At 39.6% G+C, this 23,518-nt stretch overlaps 1 protein-coding gene across 1 annotated transcript in view; it reads right to left on the reverse strand.

Annotated features, from left to right (window-relative positions):
• Nucleotides 1-23,518, reverse strand: part of LOC136875915 (fibrous sheath CABYR-binding protein) — a 381,453-nt gene that overhangs the window by 157,667 nt on the left and 200,268 nt on the right. The window contains exons 14-15 of the mRNA XM_068228254.1: nucleotides 18,560-18,594; nucleotides 666-696 (exon numbers count right to left, since the gene is read on the reverse strand). Coding sequence (XP_068084355.1) covers nucleotides 666-696; nucleotides 18,560-18,594 — 66 coding nt within the window. The remainder of the gene's footprint in view (nucleotides 1-665; nucleotides 697-18,559; nucleotides 18,595-23,518) is intronic.

The following is a 23,518-nucleotide window of genomic DNA, read 5'->3' on the forward strand; positions in this document are numbered from 1 at the left end:
AGCATTTTTTTATTTTAAATAAAATATACTATAATGCAAAACCTTATGCAAATATCTTCAATCATTTTTCATTGATGAAAAAAAAATATTAATGTTATGGGAAATGAGCAACAAACATGTGATAGAGTGGGATGTGGCAAGTGATATACAAGGACATCTACAAACATATCTTCTGAAGTATTGGAGATAATTATTTTTTTCTAACACATTAAGATTTTATAAAGGAAAAAATGTTGAAAAATATAGGTCTTTGACCCACAAAGGTGTATCTCCCCACTTTAATGCAATGTTAAGCATCCAGAAAGAAGTTAATTGTATGACTGCAATTTGGAGAAGAGGGATATCCCCATGAGTTGTTTTAATGACCTGAGTCTGGCTACAAAACTACTCTGATTTCTACCAAAGGTGTTGGAACACAATACTCACACTGCAGAAACAATACCCAAAAGATGCATTCATCTTCAATATTACCTACTTACAGGGTTTGAAAGAGATCACATCATGGAGCTGAAAAGATGTTATTTTTGTTTGGTACATAGGGTGTATGTATGTGAGATGTTTGGTTTAAGAACTTGCAGATAATATGAAACCAATAATTTGCTATTACTGTTAATGTACATATTGCCAATGCTACTCTTACAAGACACAATAAATAAAATTCTTACCATGGTTCCCTGGCAAATTCTCCTGAAGAATCTGTAAGAATACAACATAGAATTAATGTTTCAAAACAAATCTAACTTCGGAAAATAATTTAGCACAATCTGAGTCACTAGCATCCTTATAATATCAAGGACTGGCTGAACAGCTGTAGCTTTACAGACCTTATGAAAAAGTGGATTAGAATGTCATGAAACAGAATTTTGGTTTTGGGCACCAGGGCACTTTTGCATACCAATTTGAATAATAAAGCAAGCTTTGGATTTTTCCGTCTTCAAAAGTCTGCTGATATTGAACTAGTATTCTTGAACATTTAACTGGACATCAAACGTCACACCTTTTCTCCTTGGTACTCTTCCTGGCATTTACAAATCAAAGTTTGCTGCAATGCCTAGTGGGAAACAGAAATAGACCTCATTATGAAGTGTAAGAAAGAAATACTGTATCATCCCTGCTCAGACAAATGAATGATATAACAAGAAGAATGGCTAATGCCTGTAATAGAAAACAGTTCTAGGATGAGACTGGTGAAATACGGTAATTTTATCTTTGTTAGTTTATTAATCTTCTTCCGTCTTCTTCCATACTCTGGTGGGGTCACGGGTGCGAACTATGCCGTACATGAGGACCTGGCCATGTTTTACAGCCGAATGCCCTTCCTGTCATCAACCCTATGCAGAGAGATGTAATTACCATATTTCACGGCATAATCGTCGCACTTTTTATACCAAAATTTTCGAAAAAAATTGTAGGGTCGACCATTATACGATGAATATTTAATACCAGTATTTGTATTACTCAAAAAATGTATTTATAACTAAATTGTATTTGATACAAATTTAAGATGCACGTAATACTCGCGTTTATACATCAAAATAATTAAAATAGTCTAAAACAAAATTCATAATTTTTCGCAACAATTCGGTGAACGTTTTTCCAAGCTGAAAATAAAAATGAATGTATTAAGTTAATTTGTCATTAATTTGAGTATTAAAGTTAAAATATTACACTTGCAAAAAATTATCGCTTTGTTGTGAAATGCGGACTTACCGGTACGCAATTTATTCCAAATCTTCGGTGTCGCTATCGCAGGTTTCGCTATCTGATGCGCCGTCCTCGCCTCTGTTAATACCAGTATCAGATTCTTCGTCTCCCTGCCACACTGCGTCATCTTCGGAACCGTCTAGTGCATTCGAAATCCCAGTCCTTTTGAAGCTCTTGGAGACTAGTTCAGGTGGTATAAGATCCCACTCTTCTTCACCCACGAGCATAACAAGTCCAAGGGTGGACGCCTGATATTTCCGGCGGGCGTCAATTGCCGATCGCCGCTCATCATCCACTCATTGTAAAATCGACGTAAGTGGTCTTTAAAGGGTTTATTAACACATACGTCTAGTGGCTGCAAAGCAGATGTTAGGCCACCAGGAATGACTATCTGTCGTGTCTTATTTGTAGTAAGAATTTGCTTCACTTCGTTCACGAGGTGACCTCGGAAACTATCTAAACCAAGCAGAGCTGGTTGTTTTAGTAGTGCACCAGGTCTTCTATTCCACACAGTTTTAACCCAGACCAGCATGAGTTCTACGTCCATCCAACCCTTTGGTTGTACTCGTACATGAATTCCACGGGGAAACTGTATATTCTTAGGCATCGTTTTCCTCTTGAAAATGATGTAAGGCGGCAACTTTCTCCCGTCAGCTGTAATGGCTAGCATTGCCGTGCATCGCAACTTCTCACTACCGCTGGTTTTCATTAATACACTCCGTGATCCTTTTAGTGCAATAGTGCTGTTGCGAGGCATATCAAAAAAGATTGGAGTCCGATCGGCATTACCGATTTGAGAAAGCAAGTACGGTACGAAGTTTCCTTGCGCAAACGTATGACAAATCGGTGAAAATTTACAATCTTGTCCGTGTAATCAGCAGGCAACTTTTGGCTTAGTGTTGTTCTCCTTCGCACTGACAGATAGTGTCGTCGCATGAACCCCTTAATCCACCCATGAGTCGCCTTAAACTGAGTTACCGGTATGTTGTGTTTGCGCGCTACCCCCTGTCCCTTAATTTGTAACATTTCATATGATACACTGCAGCCATTGTTACGTATTTCACTGACGTACCTAAACACTTCTTCGTCAATTATAGGAAACTTCCCTGTTTTAGGACCTCTAAACGTGCGTCTAGAAGGGTTTGTGCTTTTTAGCTTGTTTTTTTACTTTCCGCCAGTCACGCACCAACTTTTCACTCACAGAAAATTTTCTTTCTGCAGCTCTGTTCCCGTGCTGTTCAGCGAAGGCAATTACACTTAGCTTGAAGCCCGCAGAATAATTTCTATATTTACCCATAATCGCTTATAAATGCTTCACACGTTAATGTTTTGCGATATAAATGACTTTCCGTAATTGTTCACTATTAAAACAAATTATTTCTGCAAACACCCAAAACACAAATTAAAAACTTAAATTCTCACGCACACATGTCTACAGTAATCACGTCAATCTGAAACAAATAAATGCATCTGTGATCTGTCCATTCCAGAGCAGCCAATACTGTTAGGCAGCAAGGAAGCATGCAACAATTTATCAGTTTAGCTCGTTGGTTGCGACACACTACTGCGCTTGCGCAAAGCTTGCAAACCGGAGCTCTAGCTAGCGCGGTGTAAATCTACTGTATAGTTGACTGTATTCCGAGATGTCAGCAACAAACATTCATTTTTTATCAATTTCTTTTAAACATACGGTAATTAGGTTAATATTTCTTCCCAGTTATTGATGATTTTACATTACATTACTGACGAGTTTATAAAATAAAACTTTAATAGCATTGGATAATAATTATCTTGACTGCTTGGATAAAATTTTCCATCCCATGCCCGGACACTTATGACGTAGTAGTAAGATAAGAGTCTAGCGATGACAACTGAGACATCGTAAATAATTCGGCTGAATAATTCCGTGGAAATCTGCGTTATCGTCTTGGATTTCACTTCGTGCGCAATAACACAGGAGCCGGCCCAATGGTGTAGGGGTAGCGTGCTTGCCTCTTACACGGAGGCCTCGGGTTCAATTCACGGCCGGGTCAGGGAATTTTACCTGTATCTGAGGGCTGGTTTGAGGTCCATTCAACCTACCTAGCCAGTATTTCCTGGCGACGTTGCCGATAAGCGATAACTTACAGCCTTACGTATTTCAAATGGGAACTCATAATATGTAGGTGGTGAATAAATAGTACACTGTCTCGCGACCACGTTGTCAAACTGCCGATAGTCTACCGGTAAGCCATGCGTCGTACATATACCGGTATTATTTATTTATACGTTGTGCAACATGTCGCAAACGTGACTGTGTTGCCAAATTGCCCATAAACCATACACGTATTTAAATTGCGCATTCATGTGCAACTTACGTTGCAGTTCCATTTACCTTTTAACCAGATTAGTGAACAAAATTTGGACGTGCGACGATTATGTAATTAAAGGTTTAAAGTCCGATTTTTGTATTGAAAATAAAGGATGCGACAATTACGCGGTGGCGATGATTATGCCGTGAAATACGGTACTATTGATGTGCTAAAGAGCGATTTCAATGCAAGAGTTGGAAACAGAACTGAAGGATATGAGAAGGTAATGGGTATGGAAGGTAATATGAAAGGGGTGCATTTACTGGACTTCTGTGCTAGTGTAGGATTAGCAGTTACAAATACATTCTTCAAGCATAAGGCTATTAACCGCTACACATGGGAGGATAGGGGCACCAAAACCATATATATCTACGGTATATCATAACCAACTTTGAATTAAGAAAATCTGTTAGGAATGTGCAGATACACCGGGGATTTTTTGTTGATACAGACCACTATCTGATCTGTATTGAACTAAATATCTCTAGGATAGAGAAACTGAAATCTGTCTGCAGATGAAAAGCAGTAGAAAATCTCCAGGATGAGGAAATTAGACAGAATACATGGATATGATTAGTGAAAAGTTCTAAACAATAGGGGGTAAGCAGATTCAAGGTACAGAAAAAGAATGGGTGGCATACGGGGATGCTGTAGTAGAAAAAGCAATGGAATGTCTAGTAACTACGGTGTATAGTGACAGAAAAAGCAAACATATTGGTGGAAAGATAAAGTGAAGGCAGCTTCTAAATGTCTAAAGAAGGCATTTCATAAATGGCTGCAAACAAGGATTGAGATAACAAGACATTGTATGTAGATGAAAGAAACAGAGTAAAATGATTAATTGCTGAATCACCATCCTATAAATAAATACAGTATTTGCCCCATGTCCTCTTGAATTCCAACTTTATATTATGATCTTTCCTACATTTAAAATCTCCACTCAACCTTATTCGTTTACTAATGTCATTCCGTGCCATTTCTCTACTGACAACTCGGAACATCCTGTTTAGTTGAGCAACTCTTCTCCTTACTCCCAACTCTTCCTAGCCCAAAGTTTGCAACATTTTTGTGACACTACTCTTTTCACAATAATAATTATTAAATTAATGTCGTAATGGTACACCTTTCAATACTACAATATGCAACATTTTGAATTACATTAACTAGGGATTAATTTCGGCCTGGGCTGGCTATCTTCAGCCTTAATGTAAAACATCTAATAACTAAACAAATGTACATACACACAATTGACATAAAACAAATGAACAAATACACAATTGACATTAAAAATTGGGATGAAATGATAAGTAAATTTGAAAATAAATTATGCTCATCATCAAGACTCTTTTATGTATAATTTTCACAGAACTGTTAGTTCTATCACTGCTAATCATTACAATTTCAATTGTAAAACAGGAACTGGTAATTGTTGATCCTGTAGTCAATCACCAAATCGACTTGAGTGGTGTTAGCCATATGCAAGTCACTGGACGCCACTGTAATTAACCATCAGCTGACGCAGAACTGCTCAATGGTGTTTCAACATCAATCAACGTAATAAAATGAAATGCTCTCATAGTGCTTGTTAAAATTGTGCTGAAATGTTGTTGGACACTGTCAGGATGGCACATGAAGATGTGGTTAAAACAGATACATTGTGTCTGATAAAAAATTTGCAATTCATTGCGGTGTCCATGAAGTTAACCTGAATAAAATTAGATAAAATTAATGAATTGAAGGAGAGAGCGTGTTAGGTAGATGGCATAGGTTATATGAGACCTTCTTCTCATTGCAGCATGTGGTGTGTGGCCTATTGTTGTGTGCGCCTCATACTAACGGTAGTGAGATTCAAAGGAAAAGGAAGGGGCAGGCAAGGAGGGAGAGGCAGGGCAAGGGGAGAGGGTGTGGGGCGAGAGGTCGTGAAGGAGAGGAGGGAGGGGAAAGGTGGGGGGAATATCCTATGACACTATTCTTTTGTCGGAAATCACACAGAACAAAATGTGCTGCCTTCCTTAGGATCTTTTCCTGTTCTCATATCAAGTAATCCTGTTGTGGGTCACATATGCTGGAACCATACTCTAATTGGGGTCTCACCAGAGACTTATAGACCCTCTCCTTTACATCTTTACTAAAACGCCTAAATAATGTCATAAACATATGAAGAGATCTGTAACCTTTATTTACAACCTCGGTAATGTGATTAACCACAATTAAGATCTTTCTTTATATTAACACCTAAGTATTTACAGTGATTCCTGGGAGGTACTTTCACCCCATAAACACAATAATTAGAACTGACGGGATTTTTTCTCTTGGTGAAATATACAGCCTGACTTCTCATCCTATTTACTATCATACCATCATCTACTGTCTACCTTGCAACATAAAAAAATAATTAATAACTGTTTGGTTAAAAACTACCTGCAAAAGAAAGCATATAATAACTGAAGTATACCCGAAAAAGAAACAACTTAATAATAATAATATCAACTTAATAAGTAGTTTCTTTTTTAGGTAAAATTCTGTTATATTATGCTTTCTTCTTCAAGCAGTTTCTAAATTTATTTAGTCATGAATTAGTTCTGACAGACTGAAGAACAATTGTAAGATGGAACTATCAAAGCCATTATACCATCTGTTTATGAAATCCTGCTGCTACAAACAGTTCCTAAGTTCATTCACCACATCTTCAATAATTGAGTTTCCTAATTTTGTGTCAGGGACCACTAATTAATTAACTGATCAAAATCACAACCCTAATATACTCACGTACAACAGGGTTCAAACTGTTAGGATATTCAATAAATAAATAAATAAATGCATTCTCTGAGATCTTTTTTCTAGAAATGTAGCCACCCATTGAACCACTCTTTAGTCTAGTCCAAGTCACAATTGTGAATTATACTGCATCATTTTTTAACCTCAAGATCAGGCAAGAGTGCTCAAGAACCTCTATATGAACTTCTATTTTTAATTCAAGAAAAGTGTCATAAGTGTTACAATTGTGTTCACTCCTTGCCATTTTTGTGTAGGCTGATGATGATATGGACATATGTCGAAACCGGTCCCATAACAAATTAAACATGTTGCTACATTGATTCGTGCAACAGTGTTATTATATTGAATAGGTGGCACAACTTTATCTTTTTAGCATTGAAAATCAAATACTTTTCCTTAATACTTGAACAGTGGAACAGTCTCCAACAAATGTTTTCGGCTAAGTAGAAATGTGCTATAGCGCTATTTACTTTGTTTGCCTGCGAGCAGTTACTTTCTACAATGAATGTTGTAAAGTCAACAGTTAGAAACCATCTTGCTTCAGACCTAAGTACTTCTCATGTGTTATTGAAGACAAGGTACGAACCTGATATAAATGACATGGCTACTAAGATTCAGCAACAAGTTTCACACTAAGTTGAGAACGATATTTCAATTAAAGTCCTTTGGCAATATCAGTATTTTTTATTTCTATATTTAATAATATTTAATGATGAAGTGTGTTACAATGGGCGTTTATTATACTGTTTTACAAATACTGTTAGGTATTCTTGAAACTTACATATAAAAATGTATTTTTGTGGTACTGACAAATATGACCACAGAACATGAAATCAAATGTATCATTTTACATAATATGTACAAAATTTACGATCATCAGTAAGAAGAACATCCAATGCGTGAATCTGTACCTCAATGGAGCAAGTATAGAGAGAGTTTTACAGTGTCCGTACTTGGGTACACTCATTAACAAAGCATGGGACAATTCGCAAGAGATAAAGTGTCGCACTGGAAAAGCGAGGAGTGCTTTCAACTCAATGACCTCAACCTTCAAGAATCAAGACCTTACCATGCATAACAAAATGTGGCTCGTTAGATGCTATATTTTTTCAGTTCTTTTTTATGGTGTGTAAACATGGATCCTTACAAAAGCCACCACTGCTAGAATGGAAGCATTTGAACTCTGGTATACAGAAGAATTTTGAGAATATCATGGATTCAGAAAGTTACAAACGTTCAGGTTCTACGCCAAGCTAACAAGAGACCAGAGCTGATCAACACAATCAAGTGTTGTAAACTACAATATTTTGGACACATCATCAGGAATCAGAAAAGATATGAGCTGCTTCAACTTATCCTGCAAGGAAAAATAGAAGGAAAAAGATCTCCGGGATGAAGAAGAATTTCCTGGCTTGACAACCTTAAAACCTGGTTCCACAAAACATCTACAGAACTGTTCCAAATTGCAATGGATGAAGCCAGAATAGCCGTGTTGATTGCTGACGTCCGAGGTGGACAGGCACTCTAAGAAGAAGAAGAAGAAGAAGAAGAAGAAGAAGAAGAAGAAGAAGAAGAAGAAGAAGAAGACATATATGTAATAACACATTAAGAAACATAATGTTACATCTTGGCGGGGTAAATAAGTACAGAACCTGGTAGCATCCTATTTCTAAGATTTATTAACTAAGCACTACAAAATCAATTTTAAAAAAACACACACACACACTCTCTCTTACTTGCTGAGCTTACAACTTACACAAGTACATGGTTACACACTTACACGGTTCATGCTCTCTCTCTCTCTCTCTCTCTCTCTCTCTCTCTCTCTTAGATTCTCATATTCCATCTACAATGACACACACAGAGACTCTTCGATTATTTACACTTAACTCACTCAGCCACTCAGTCACACTCGTTAGCGCTGGCACGGCCCACAGCCTACATGTCAGTCTCGCAGCTCGGGATAGTATCCGCTGTTCACTCAATCCGTCAAACTCCATTTGCAGTCTGCACACGTCGGCACCCAGTGTTCCCTTCGCATTGCTCCAGAACATGCAAGGTTCTTCTCCGGCAGCCGGCCCCAAGAGACTCACACACACACACAACGTCAGGGAAACAGGAACGAGTCCTCGGCTCCAGCAGACAGATACTCCATCAGGCTGACACCTCAGGCCCAGGCTGCACTCTTTACTAACTCACACCAGCAAACTCAATCTCATTCTCACTAACTCCAGGCTAGTCACTCCTCTCTTATATACCTGCACCGGCCCTTCTAGAACAGTCCGGATGCTAGATGTATCCAGGAACCTCGCAAGATGGAAGACTCCAGATTAATAGTCTGGTAATTTCCCTCGTCCCATGCAGTGCGACCATGGACAGAAGAGAGAGAGGGCCGGTCTAGCACTTAAGTCTTGTTCATGATCGGTGCGGTCGAAGCGTAAGCGGGTGGGCCGATACAGTGAAGAGCCCTGCCCATAGAAAGTTGGCATGACGGACACTATAACCATTACATTGCCCCCTCCTTAAGGCAGCTCGTCGCAAGCTGCTTCACGATACAGTACCAGACGGTTTATTCGGTTGGCCACCACATTCCCATGGGGGATCCGCTGGGTTCAGTCAATGGTGTCCTTGTTCCCGGTAGTAACGATCCGCAAGTCCTCGCATGGCAGCCGGAATTTCAGTGGTTTTCCTTTCGTCCACACCCGCATCTACTTTCAGGGCTTGAGCGCCTTCGTAGTCCTCTGGTATGCTCGTCCCAGATTTAGCCCTGCTGAATTTCTTCTTCTTCTGGAGTGTGGAATTCGATGTTTGTACCGGCACGCAGGAACAAGTGTCCTGGTCAGGTGGCATCCTCGTTCGTTGGTCATCGGTTCGTCTTCCATTGGTGCTCCGTCTCCTAGTAGGGGTTCCTCCAGCTGTGCCGTTGCAATCACTGCCTGTGCCATATGGGCCATCATCAGAGCCTCTTCATATTTCTGTTTCCTGCCAATCATCCTCCCTGGACGGATCTCAGTGCCACGTAGTTTATCACAGACATCAGTTGCCTCGAGCTTGGTGCCACCTTGGGATAACTCTTCCACAATGACGTTGCCTAGTCACTCGATCTAGGCGTCGTATATCCACGGCGTTATATCTGTGCACCGAGTCCTGTCCTGCAGCTGGACTCGGTTGGTGGACACCGCAGCGCACGTCGAGCACTCCCACAACCTCCTCATAGGTCGAACTTGGCTAGGGGCTGCGTTGTACTGTGATCTTCCGTACACAGTCAGGCAGTCGGGTATTCGGCACTCTTCTTGGACATCGATCTGGTCTCGAATTGAGTCTGGCATGTTCTCTTGGAAGTAATCCCATCGTCCCATAGGGTTTTCAACTTCACGATGGTGGAGCCGCCATCACTGCTAGCAGGATTCATTCGTGTCTCCACAGCCATCGTTTTCGCACGCAGGGCAGTCACTTCTACCGCTGGGCCTCAAACTCTGGACTCCACAACCGGATCACTTCGGACCATTTCTCGCCCAGTTCGTTGTCGTCCTACATGTCATTTTTGGCCTCCTTTTTGAGAGAGCGTATTTCATTTTCCAACCTTAACTGCTCGCTCTTCCATCCACCCAAGTCTGTTTTCAGTTGGTCCGACTTAGAACTCTGTTCAGACCTCAGCTCACTAACGAGTTTGTCATAGGTAGATAGGATTTTATTTTCAAGCTAGCTAAACTTACTTAGAAAAATCTGGAGCTGTTCGGAATTAATTTCACCTGCAGAAATTTCTACCGACTACAAAATATGCTTCCAGATGATCGATTCTGACACCAGTTCTAATGCAAGAGATTATTCACTAGTGTATCACACTTGTCCACCCCACTTCTGATGCCAGCTGTACGTGTTGGTGGGGTAAATAAGTAAATAAATGAGTACAGAACCTGGTAGCATCCTATTTCTAAGATTTATTTTAAAAAACACACACACGCATGCACACAATCACGCATGCGATTGCCGAGCTTACAACTACAATGGCACACACAGAGATTCTTTGATTATTTACACTACACTCACTCGGCCACTCAGTCACACTCGTTAGCACTGTCAAGGTCCACAGCCTACACGTCAGTCTCGCAGCTCGGGATAGTATCTGCTGTTCACTCAATCCGACGAACTCCGTTCGCAGTCTGCACACGTCGGCACCCAGTGTTCCTTTTGCGCTGCTCCAGAACACCGAAGGTTCTTATCCAGCAGCTGGCCCCAAGAGACTCACACACACGATGTCAGGGAAACAGGAACGAGTCCTCGGCTCCAACAGACAGATACTCCATCAGGCTGACACCTCACGCCCAGGCTGCACTCTTCGCTAACTCACACCAGCAAACTCAATCTCATTCTCACTAACTCCAGGCTAGTCACTCCTCTCTTATATACCTGCACCGGCCCTTCTAGAACAGTCCGGATGCTAGATGTATCCAGGAACCTTGCGAGATGAAAAACTCCAGATTAATTGTCTGGTAATTTCCATTGTCCCATGCGACATGACCACAGACAGAAGAGAGAGGGAGCCTGTCTAGCACTTAAGTCTTGCTCGTGATTGGCGCGGTCGAAGCGTAAGCGGGTGGGCCGATACGGTGACAAGCCTCGCCCATAGAAAGTTGGCGATAATATGGAACTAGGGATCGGGCTTGTAGCCATTCCAAAGGAAAATAACAAGTAGCACAGTAGACAATTGAGAATAATAAACCAGAATTAAAATGTCACACTAGCTGGAAAAGGTTTGCCATCCCTGGTCTAGTCCAACAGCCCTCATTTTGACCTTCAGTCTCCCATGAACTACCCTATCAAAAGCCTTTGGTAATAACCTGTAAAGGCTTGATTAAGTGACAGGAAAACCTTTCTGGAAACCTTAGAAAGGGAGGAAATATGAAATTAATAGAGTTTTGGGTAAGTCAGGTGAACTAATAATAGGGGCAGTGCATGGTATTGCTGCACTGTTGCACAACTTCCACTAATTTTACATTTCATATATCATCTTTTCTTCTAATTTTCTAGTTTAATAAATTTTACATATTGTAAATTCTAAAATATGTTAAAATCAACCATCTTTGGTCTTCTGATGTACTAATGCTTTGCAATGGACCAATAAATGCTGCCGGCTTTGAATCAAACTCAAGGGGTTTGCTTTCCTATGGCAACTCCCAAGCGGAGAGTGCAGCACAATGCAGTTTCAGCAGGAACGAGCATAAGCCTGTATGTAGCATCAGGCAGCACGCTCGCCAGCATTGGTCCTTGGGTGCTGCAAGAGACCAGCAAGCCCCCTATCGAGAAACAATTCCAAATATGCCTGTTAGTTTGCACCATTCTGTGAAGATGACTTCATTCCTGCTTTTTCTCTTCTTGCAACGGTAATTTCTTTTCCACACCACTAGGGTATGTCGTAATGGACTACCCACAATATTACCAGCATTTTGCATCAATGAAAAACATGAGGGCAAATTTACAATTCAAGTGAGGTAAGAATAACTGTAGTTATACAGTACTATAGCTTTTAATTAGCCTCTTATTTCCTGTGTTTTAATTGCCAGATATATTTCAGTTTTAATAGAAATGCAGAACATCATTTAATGATAATAGAGTTTATTGTTATTTCTGTAAGCTTCTCATATAAAAATATGACATTGAAAATTTTGGTGCAACACCCAGCTTCAGATACTGACTAATAGAAGACCCCAGGGAATCATTGAACAGGAATACATTTCAAAAATCTTCTTAACATAAATGGAAATATTTCTCTTGGCATGGCAAACAACTAAGGTCATGGGGAGAACGATAGTGATGTTAGTAAGATTACGCTTGAGGAAGTAGAAAGGATGGTAAATAAACCGCATATTGTCATAAAGCAGAAAGAATAGTGAAATTAGACATGAAATTATGAAATATAGTGAGAAGATAGGTACAAAATGGCTTCATAGAGTAATAAGATTAGAATGGAATGTTGGTAAGGTATCGTCTGATTGAACAAAAGCAGTAATTGCACCTAGCTATAAGCAAGGGAACAGGAAGGATTGCAACAACTATTAAGGTATTTCACTGATCACTATACCAGGCAAGGTGTTCACAGGCATTTTGAAAAGTAAGGTGCGATCGGCAGTTGAGAGTAAGATGGATGAAAACCAGTGTAGTTTCTGACCATAGAGGGTCTGTCAATTTCAGTTTTTCAGTATGTGCCACGTAGGTGAAAAATGCTATGACGAGAATAAAGAGTTATGTTTATGTTTCTTAGATCCAGAGAAGGCATATGACAGAGTACCAACGGAAAATATTTTGGCCATATTGGGGGATTATGGAATTAAGGGTAGATTATTAAAAGCAATCAAAGGTAATTATCGTGACAACTGGGCTGCAATGAGAACTGACAGTAAAATTAGTTCTTGGTTCAAGGTCTTTACAGAGGTTGGACAAGTTTGTAATTTTAAACTTTTTTGATCATAGTTTACATGGATCATCTACTGAAAAGTATATGAAGTGGCAAGGAGAGATTCAATTAGGTTGAAATATAAGCAGTTTGACCTATGTGGATGACTGCGGATGACTTGCTCTTAACGGAAGACAGTGATGAAAGCCCACAATCTAATATATTCAAACTTGAAAATAGGTATAATGAATATGATATGAAAGTCTTTCGAAGACTTATGTGATGTCAGTAAGGAAGAAACCTAAGAGAACTGAATCTCAGGTTGGGTACACAAAACTAGAACATGTAGATCATTTCAAGTACGAAGGTTGGAACTTAAATAGTGGCAATTCTTTATTTACAACAGATACAAAAGAGTTAAATGTTAGCAACCTTTACTGCCCTTCAATGTAGTCACCAGCATTGTGTATAATACGTACCCAATGATGTGGAAGTCATAGTATACCTTTAGCAGAACCTGTTCTGTTGATAGTGCAAATGGAGCGGTCTACTGCCTGTCAACTCTCTGCAACAGTTCTGAAGCCAATGCCACGAAGTGGTTCCTTCATCTTCGAAATCAAATCAAAGTCACAAGGACTTAAGTCTGGGGATTATGGTGGATGGTACAGTACTTCCCGTCCCATCGACCGAACAAATCAGCCACAGCTTGCACTGTATGCGCCTGAGCATTATCGTGCAAAATGATGGGTGGATTCTGCAGGAAGTGTTGCTGCTTCTTTCTCAAAGGTGGTTGCAGGTGGTGCTCCAAAAATGAACAGTAATACTGTGCATTGACGGTCTGCTCTGGAGGAATGTAATGCATTAGGATAACACCATCACAGTCATACATGAGGATCACCATAACTTTCACTGTACTGGGGCTCTGACAAACTTTCGACTTTCGTGGTGACTCATAATGACGCCATTCGTTCGACTGGCGTTTCAGTTTTGCCTCATACGATTTGGCCTATGTCTCACCCAGGGTTACGGCATAATAAAGTCTCTGCTTCACGCTCATAGAACTCCAAGTGCGTCTTAGCAGCGTCATAGTGCAACCATATGTGCATTTCCGTCAAAACATGAGGAACCCATCATAATGCAATTTTTTGCATGCCCAGGCATTCCTTCAGGATGTGAAGCACAGTGGTATGCGCTAATTTGGTTTCTTGGGCGAGCCCACGAATCATCTGATTTCGACCACTGTTCAGTAACGCAGCAAGAGCATGCACTTCTTCAACACTGACGCTCGTAGGACAACCTGCCGAATGAATGTCCGCCACAGTTTGCCGACCATCACTGAAGCCTTTTGCCCAACGCTCCACTGTTCTGTAAGGCAATGCAGATTCCTCGCAAGCCTCTTGAAGACCTTGATGACACTGTTATGCTGTACGACCTCTGGCACATTCAATCTTGATCCAACTCCGTTGTTCCTGTTTGTAAAACATAGTGACAACGTTATGTTAGACTGCTAGCTCACAAGTGACTGTGCTTCTCTCACTTGTGCACACGCAGGTGATGTGGGAAGGGCGAGTCCATTTGCTCTGAGGTAAGGCAGGTATGTAACCAACGTGTACTATCAGCGACAATAGTAGATTCCATTGCATTGCGTCTCCACAGTAATGTTGCCACTATTTAAGTTCCAGCCCTAATATTTAGGATGTGTATAATTCCAGGATGGTAGTTTAGTACGATTGAGTCAAGGTGCAGCAAAGCTACTGCAGTGAGCTTGCAGTTGTGATCAACAGTATCCTGTAAGAAAGAAGTCAGCTTCCAAATGAAACTATCTTTACACCAGTCTGTTGTCAGACCAACTTCGCTGTATGGGAGTGAAAGCTCGGTGGAATCATCATATCTTATTCCTAAGCTATTCATAAGCTAAAAGTAACAGATGTGAAAATAGCGATAATGATTGCTGGTGGGAACAATGGCAGGAAGGTAAGGCTAAGTTAGGAATGAACTCCACAGATGAAGCAGTATGCATAAACTGGCGTTGGTGAGGTCATGAGGGACAAATGGAGGACAGGCTACCTAGGAGAAGAATAAACTCAGTCATGGAGGATATGAAAAGTAGAGGGAGACGAGACGATGATGGTTATACTTGGTTTCTAATGACTTAAAGATAGCAGGTATGGATCTGAACTTATGAGGCCTCAAAGCTAGTTACAAATAGAGGATTCTGGAGGCATTTAATAAATTCACAGAAAAATAAAAGTCTAAAACATTTGTCTTATGTTGCTCCAGCCAGGATTGTAAGACTTATAAATAAACAGAATGTTTACTCATCAGCTATATCCTTCCTCACCTTCTAATGTAATTATCTGATATCTCTGTTTATGTTATAATAGTGGTGTGTGACCTCTGGAGAGGCCTGGTGCAGGTCTTTTGAGCTGATGCCTTATAAGCGACCTGAGCGTGTCAGGATGGGGCCCCAGCTTTAATGTTCTAATATAGAAGATGCCGCACGCACTCAGTCTCCGAGGCATCAGATTTAACCAATGAAGGTTAAAATCTCCAACCTGGCCAGGAATGGAACCTGGGTCCCCTTGGACTATAGGCCAGCAAGCTAACCATTAAGCCATTGAGCCAGTCAGTTTACATTAACAGATTAGGCTTACCAGTCCTTCAGTTCCATCTATTTCTCCATCCATGTCAGGAGGGTCTGTAATATTGCTGTTAGAAGAAATACTATCATTCCCTTGAAGGTGATACGTAACTTAGTTTAGTTTAGTATTCACTGACAACATGAGTGAAAGAGAGAAAATGTCAGTAGTCAGTCTTGAGACATTATATTTTGTGTGAATTTTTAACGGAAAGGTGGCTTCAAGGAAGAATACAGAACGAATCTTGATTTTTCCAAGAGTTAAATTCACAGAATTAAAGTGTGTGCCATAAATAAATTTACCATGCCATGTCAAGAGACCAAGAAACCATACTTGCCACGTACTCCCATGCCTTCAACACCCAGCAGACACATTCATTATCCAGAAAGAATCACACAGTGAGAAAATTGGGATAAAGGCGTTGTCCATCGGCTTGCCTATGAATTTTACAATAGAGAATAATTTCTAACTGCTCATGAAATTTCTGTAACTTTGAGGGAATAGATAGTTTACAAATGTTCCACCTCTTCCACATCAAGAATACTGAAATGCCTGTGATATTGATACAGAAGAGATAGCAACAATTACTTATTTCTAATGCAGTGGAGCGACATTATTTTTATGACAAATACACAAAATTAGGATTTGCAGGGACAAATCTCTCAGCAACAGCATATTTGAACCCAATTTGACAGTAGATGAAGAAGACAAACTGACAGCACCATTGGATTAACTGTTAAGGTATATTATGTTTGATAATGCATGATAGTTTACATTATGTGCCATTGCTTGCAGTTCCTATTTACGGGCAGATCTGCTAGGATGGAGCAAATTATACCTTTTTTATGAAAAGATCAGGTGAAAACAAAACATTAAATATAAAATGTTAAATGTAGGCATATAATGCAGTATACAGGGTGAACTTTAATAAAACCGATAAACTGCAGGGACTTATTCTTGACTGGAAATGGAGGAAAAAATGTCCTATGAACATGTGTCCAGAAATGTATCATTGCGACGGTAGATGACATTGATGAATGAAATTTTCTCTGACTACTTGCAGTGTGTTTCTTCTGTTGCAAATAGTGTGATTGAAGCAGCGTACTGTTGGAAGCAGAATGGTCCGGTATTCATGTCGGGAACAAGCTGAGATGGTGTTTGTGTACGGCCAAGCCAATGGAAACGGTCGAGAGGCAGCACGGCTATACCAAAACAAGTACCCTCATAGACACCAACAACATCACACAACGTTTCAAGCCCTTTTTGGGCGTTTGTGTGATCATGGGTCCTTTCAGACAGACAAACGTGCAGGGAGGTGGCAGACTGTGTGTACAGCACATCTAGAGGAACAGGTTCTACAGGACAATGTGATGAACCCTAGTACAAGATCCAGGCAAGTGGCCTGCCAACATGGTGTAAGCCAGACTACGATTATGTGTATCCTACATGACAACCGCTATTATCCCTATCACCTGCAAGGAGTGCAAGGATTATCAGCAGCAGATTTCCCTCTATGGGAAGGAATTTGTTGGTGGTTTCTGCACCAGGCCATCACAGTTATGGGATTTCTGTCGTCACTCCTCTTTACCGATGAAGCAACCTTTACCAGAAATGGCATCATCAATCTGCATAATCTTCATCTGTGGGCTACAGAAAATCCCCGGGGAATGGTTGAAATGTATCTCACCAGCATCGGTTCAGCATCAATGTTTGGGCAGGGATTCTTGGCGACCACATACTTGAACCAGTTGTTATTCCACAATGCCTCAACGGAGGAACGTATCTGGACTTCCTGCAGAATACTCTGCCTGGATTGCTTGAGAATGTGCCTTTGGCAATAAGACAGGTTATGTGGTTTCTGCATGATGGAGCACCACCCCACTTCTGCATTACAGTTCGCCAACACCTCAACATCATCATCTCCAGGCGCTGGATAGGATGCAGAGGCCCTGTTGCATGCCCTCCTATATCACTGGCATTAAACCCCCTGGATTTTTACCTCTGGGGACATCTGAAAAGCGTTGTGTGTGCTGAACCAGTTCCTGATGTGCAGACTCTTCAACAGTGTGTTCACGACGCCTGTGACGCTATTTGGCAAGAGGTCGGAACATCCGAAAGAGTGAGGCAATCCATGATACAATGTCTGAACATGTGCATTGCAGCCCATGGAGGCCTCTTTGAACACCTGCTGTGACATGGATGCGATTCAGCTATGTACTGTGTTCCAGGACTATTTGTTATCGTTGCACACACACCGTCCATTTCCGGACACATGTTCGTAGGACATTTTTTCCTCCATTTCCAGTCAGGAATCAGTCCCTGCAGTTTGTTGGTTTTAATAAAGTTCACCCTGTATAGCTACATATTGAAACATTAATAAAAGTCTTCCATCATATTTTAGAGACACTGCATTTGTATCACATATGTAGCTCAAGCACCTGGCATGACAACACAGCATGCCATTCAAGTACCTATAGGTTGGTGCTCAAAATGCTCAAGATTTGATGCCAAATATAGAAGCTAGCTCATTAAACACTTAATGGCCAACATTCATAGAAATGATCAACACCAATATAGAAAGGCTTTTATATTCTCTAACAGAATTTCAGTGGTTGTGCAAGGTCTCAGTGATGATCCTTCAGTGATCTTGAGCATACCTTAACAATGTAGTAAATTGAAATCTGATTACTTACCAAGAGGAGGAGTTTTGCCCCTTGGTGTGCTAAACCTGGAACAGAGTTATAGGAAAATATCATTTCAGTATCATCATCTTAAAAATCACTATGAATTAAAATTAGCAATGATATGCATGGTTCACAGAACACTTCATAATATTAATTTCTTGGAACATATACATTACTACAAATAAACTGAGACCAGCAGCAGATACCTAAAACATTTAAAAACTTTATAAAAAAACAACCATGGTTATACTATTTCAATTTTAACTGGCCTCTGTTCTCAACTCCCATTATCCTTTGAAAGCAATATACCTCATTCTTTATTGCTTAATGGACCTGATGACATGAAATGATGTTTTAAACAATTGGCTGTATGTTGCACCAACACAGATAGGTCTTATGGTGATGATGGGACAGGAAAGGGCTAGGAGTGGAAAAGAAGCAATTGTGGCCTCAGCATTTTCCTGATGTGAAAATAAACTCAGTTTTCTAGTTCTTCTACAGAGTATGATTTTTAATTACTGGTAAATTATCCATAAGGCATGCAAAAATTAACTTGTTTTTCCCTATAACCTTAGGAATTAGAATATTAAATCTTCACTTCTTTATTTTTTTATATGATATCTAATATTGTACAGTGAAAACTCATTAGCGCGTTCCTCATTAACACGCTTTCCCGCTTAGCACATCATAAATTCAAAGTCCCGATTCTCATTGCATTAGATCTATGAAAAAGTACCTCACTTATTGCATCACAAATTTTTGCTATTACTGTTTGCAAGATATTAGAATCATTCCGTATTGACGGTTTTCACTTTACAAAGGAAAATTTAATGTGTCCTATTCAATACATATGTATTACTGCTTAGTACAATCACATTTTTCCTAGCCCTGAAAATGTTGTGTGTCATCCCTTGTGAAAGAAACATGATTTCTAACGCGGGTCAGAGATTTAAAGATAAAATTTTCATTGTTCCGTATTGAAAGTATTAACGTTAAAAATTAAACAATTGAAAAAGAGGTTCAACCTATTCAATACATAAAAGAAAGGAATGTAGTGATTACATTCTTATTTAATAGTGATTAGAAATGGGACCGATTTCGACCCTGGTCCAGGTCATCATCAGCCCTAAACTACCCCTCTTTCATTTCCCTATCTTATCCTTCTTCAACACCATTTATCTTCAATTTCCTTTATTCTTCTCTTATTTCACTATCACTCTTCCTCTACTGGTATTAATTTATTCTACCTTTTCTATTAAAAAAAAAAAAACCACTACCTTCATTTCGGTTCTCCTCATTCAAATTTTAACTCTTGTCTTGCGCCAACTTCAACTACTTCAATCATGACCTAAATTTTTTCAATTTAAAAAATAGCGCACTGTGCATATATGTTTTCATTTGTTTTCCGATATTGCGCTTTTTACTACTTTTTTTCTCTTTACAATTGTTTTTTCAAGTCAACTGTTTTCCAAGAACTCAGCAGGAGCACAATTACTCGTTCAATTATACTGAATTGCGTTGTATATTTCTATATATACGTACTTAACTTCCCGCAACCGAGGCAAATACTGGACCTTCAGGATATTCTCCATTCTACTTTGGCGTTCGAGACCACAGCGCATAACCTTGGATGTGCCGCGCTGATCTCCGAAAGCTGGCAGTTTGCTTCTACAAATCTATTCGTCTGCGACTTCAAAATATTTATGGATCTTCATATGTTGTTCGATAGTGTTGTGACTTTGTACCTGACAGAGTGTAAAAACTGACCCATTTGACCGTTCTCCACTATTCATAAACATTGAGAGACTTTACTTATCATTGCGTGTGCCGTACTACCTTTCATAATATTATGTACTGTTTTATTTTAAGTGACTCACAATTTATACCCCCATCATCAATTTATATTTCATCTTATACCGATCCAGAGTTCACTTATTCTTTTTCATATGCATTGTTTTTCTTGTTTTTTATGTTTTGAACGGCTGACGATGACCTGGACTAGGGTCGAAACCGGTCCCATTTCTAATCACTATTAAATAAGAATGTAATCACTACATTCCTTTCTTTTATATATTGAATAGGTTGAACCTCTTTTTCAATTATTTAATTTTTAGCGGGTCAGAGATGTCACCACAGCTGCGTACTTATAGGATAAGGCCTTCAATTTCTGAACAATATGGGATAGATTGCACTTTTGGGGAGCAAGCCGTTAGCCTCAGGAATGTTCAGTTTTGCTTACCAGTTAGCAGCGAGATTGCTGAAAAACACAGTGAGCCTGTTTGTGCTAGTATTTCCCATTCCATTCAGAAGTTGTAAATTTATTTTGTGTTAAGTGGTACCGGTACTTTGAAGTGTTACAAGTAACTATTCTCATTTTGGTTCCGTATTGAAGTTGATACATACTTTGAAGTGTAGCGAAAATTTGTTGCGCAATAGCCTATATCTGGATTAGGAACATAATCATGTGAAGTTGACTAGCATGGTGCATATTTGTGGCATGATAGCCTAGATATGGATATGGAAAAAGTCGTGAAATTCCTTACTAACGAAGACAAAATTAAAATCTGTCAGAAAGTGGACTGGCACCCGCATCTTGAAGTACACAGAGGTTGCGAATGTTGAAACTCATACCTTTGAGTTTTGACTCGATAAGTGGAGTTGGTCGAAGATTTGTCTGATTCAAAATGGCGGCCAAAGTCATTCCTAGCTGTCGCACATGGCTGTTGAGTGTAACCTCCAATTCACTGTCTAAGAGTGTGACCAGAAATTAAATGGTGTGTGGCTTTTAGTGCCAGGAGTGTCCGAGAACATGTAGGGCTCGCCAGCTGCAGGTCTTTTGATGTGACGCCCATAGATGACCTGCACGTCGTGATGAGAATAAACTGATGATGAAGATAACACAAACACCCAGCCCCCCCTGCAAGCAAAATTAACCAATGATGGTTAAAATTCCTGATCCTGCTGGGAAACGAACCCGGTGCCCTTGTGACCAAAAGCCAGCAGGCTAATTATTTAGCCATGGAGCCGGACAGTGTGACCATAAAATAATATTTAATGACCCACTGGTCCAAAATAAAAGGCTTCTACTAACATTTGTTTCAGAAAGAGTGTGATCTGCAATAATACTTCAATGTTGGTTTTTTTTTTTTTTTTTTTTGCCCCCATGCACATGTTTTCTTGTTTGTTGTCTGGTGTTTTTCACACCTTTCAGTGCACCATTATTATTTTATAAGCCCCAGCGGAAAATGTTTTCATATTTATTCTCTCAAGTTTTTCACACCTTTTAATACAATGCTCTCATCTTTGGAAATGGTAGGCCTAGATATACTGTAGTTTTCACTATACCTGCAGATACACAATGTAAAATGCCCTCATGTCTCAAAAAATCGTATCTAGTGTTAACATATCCCCATTGGATTGATTTTATTTGTATATTCAATAGTAAGTTTTCTCGCTTAACACATTCTTTTTTTCCTTGTCCCTATCATAAATGTATTAATGAGGTTTTTACTGCATCATAATTTAGCACTGATAGCTGATGGGGTGTGCACCATCACCTTTACTACTTTTAAGGCCGGGTTGAGTGGCTCAGACGGTTAAGGCGCTGACCTTCTAACCCCAACTTGGCAGGTTCGATCCTGGCTCAGTCCGGTGGTATTTGAAGGTGCTCAAATACGACAGCCCTGTGTCTGTAGATTTACTGGCACGTAAAAGAACTCCTGCGGGACAAAATTCCGGCACCTTGGCGTCTCCGAAGACCGTAAAAGTAGTTAGTGGGACGTAAAGCAAATAACATTATTATTACTACTTTTAACAGTAATGTATACGATGAAAATGCTCAACTCAGATTCAGAAAGTGAGAAGATCATTTTTGGTGTTTCATACACACCACACAGTAGTGCTGTTTTGTATCTGGCATTCAGCATTGCTTTGTTCATAGTGACTCGCTCTGTTATAGCTCATGTGAGTCATATATCTTTGTTTTCTTTATCAACAATTTACTTTATTGCATAATGGCATAAACATCGTTCTTCACAACGGAAGTCGGTATTGTTTGTCAGTTCCTTATTCCACAGTACGATATCATGAGAGGAGGTAAATCAGCATATGAATAAACAAGAATGAACATACAGTGCTAAATGCTATTTGGTGATAATACTTTGATCCAGGGAAATAATGAGAGGGAAGTCCAGAATACCTTGATTCATTACATGCAGATCGTAAGTGATTAAAAACGAACACAAAAGAGAATAGTGTAACAATATTAATGGTAAGAGAAAAGAAAGCAAAGTTCACAATTCATTAATCGTACATGTTTAGAGAAATTTCTACCATTCTCTTAATCAGCAATATCAAAAATATCTGCAAAACATCCTTACTTTCTGGGACCCAACAGAAAAATTACAATGACTTTAAGCATTCACTACTATGTCTCTTAATATATTCACAAACTTCAGATTTTCCTCCACATCATATTGGTGCTACATTATACAAACTTTAAGTGTGTATTTTTTTACATTAATTCCATGAATGGACGCATCAACATTTAAGGAATTATATCCTGAAAATATCATCATTAAGAAGAATATATTTTAGTGCTAAGTTTTTAGATTGGCAAGAACACATGTTCACTAATTGTAATAATGAAGATTAACTATGTTTTAATGAAAACAATAAATATTGACAGGGCAGACCCACTAATAACCAATTGTGTTACTTGATAGATAGCTCTGACAGTGATGATGGGGAAAAAAGAGTTTGGACTAGGAAGAAGCAACCATGGCATTAAATAAGAGGAATCCATTTCTTAAGTATGTTTTGCTGTTGAGTTTTAATATATTTTGTGTATATATTTGAGAACAATGTTCGTCAAGCTCCAGAAAGTTCTCAAAGGCTGCAATCTCAACCTGGACCTCAGAGTATGTCTTCTCCATTGCTATGCCTTTTCAGTCCTCCTTTAGAGAGGAG

Source organism: Anabrus simplex, chromosome 6 (genome assembly GCF_040414725.1).
Source record: "Anabrus simplex isolate iqAnaSimp1 chromosome 6, ASM4041472v1, whole genome shotgun sequence".
In the NCBI taxonomy this organism is placed as follows: domain Eukaryota; kingdom Metazoa; phylum Arthropoda; class Insecta; order Orthoptera; family Tettigoniidae; genus Anabrus; species Anabrus simplex.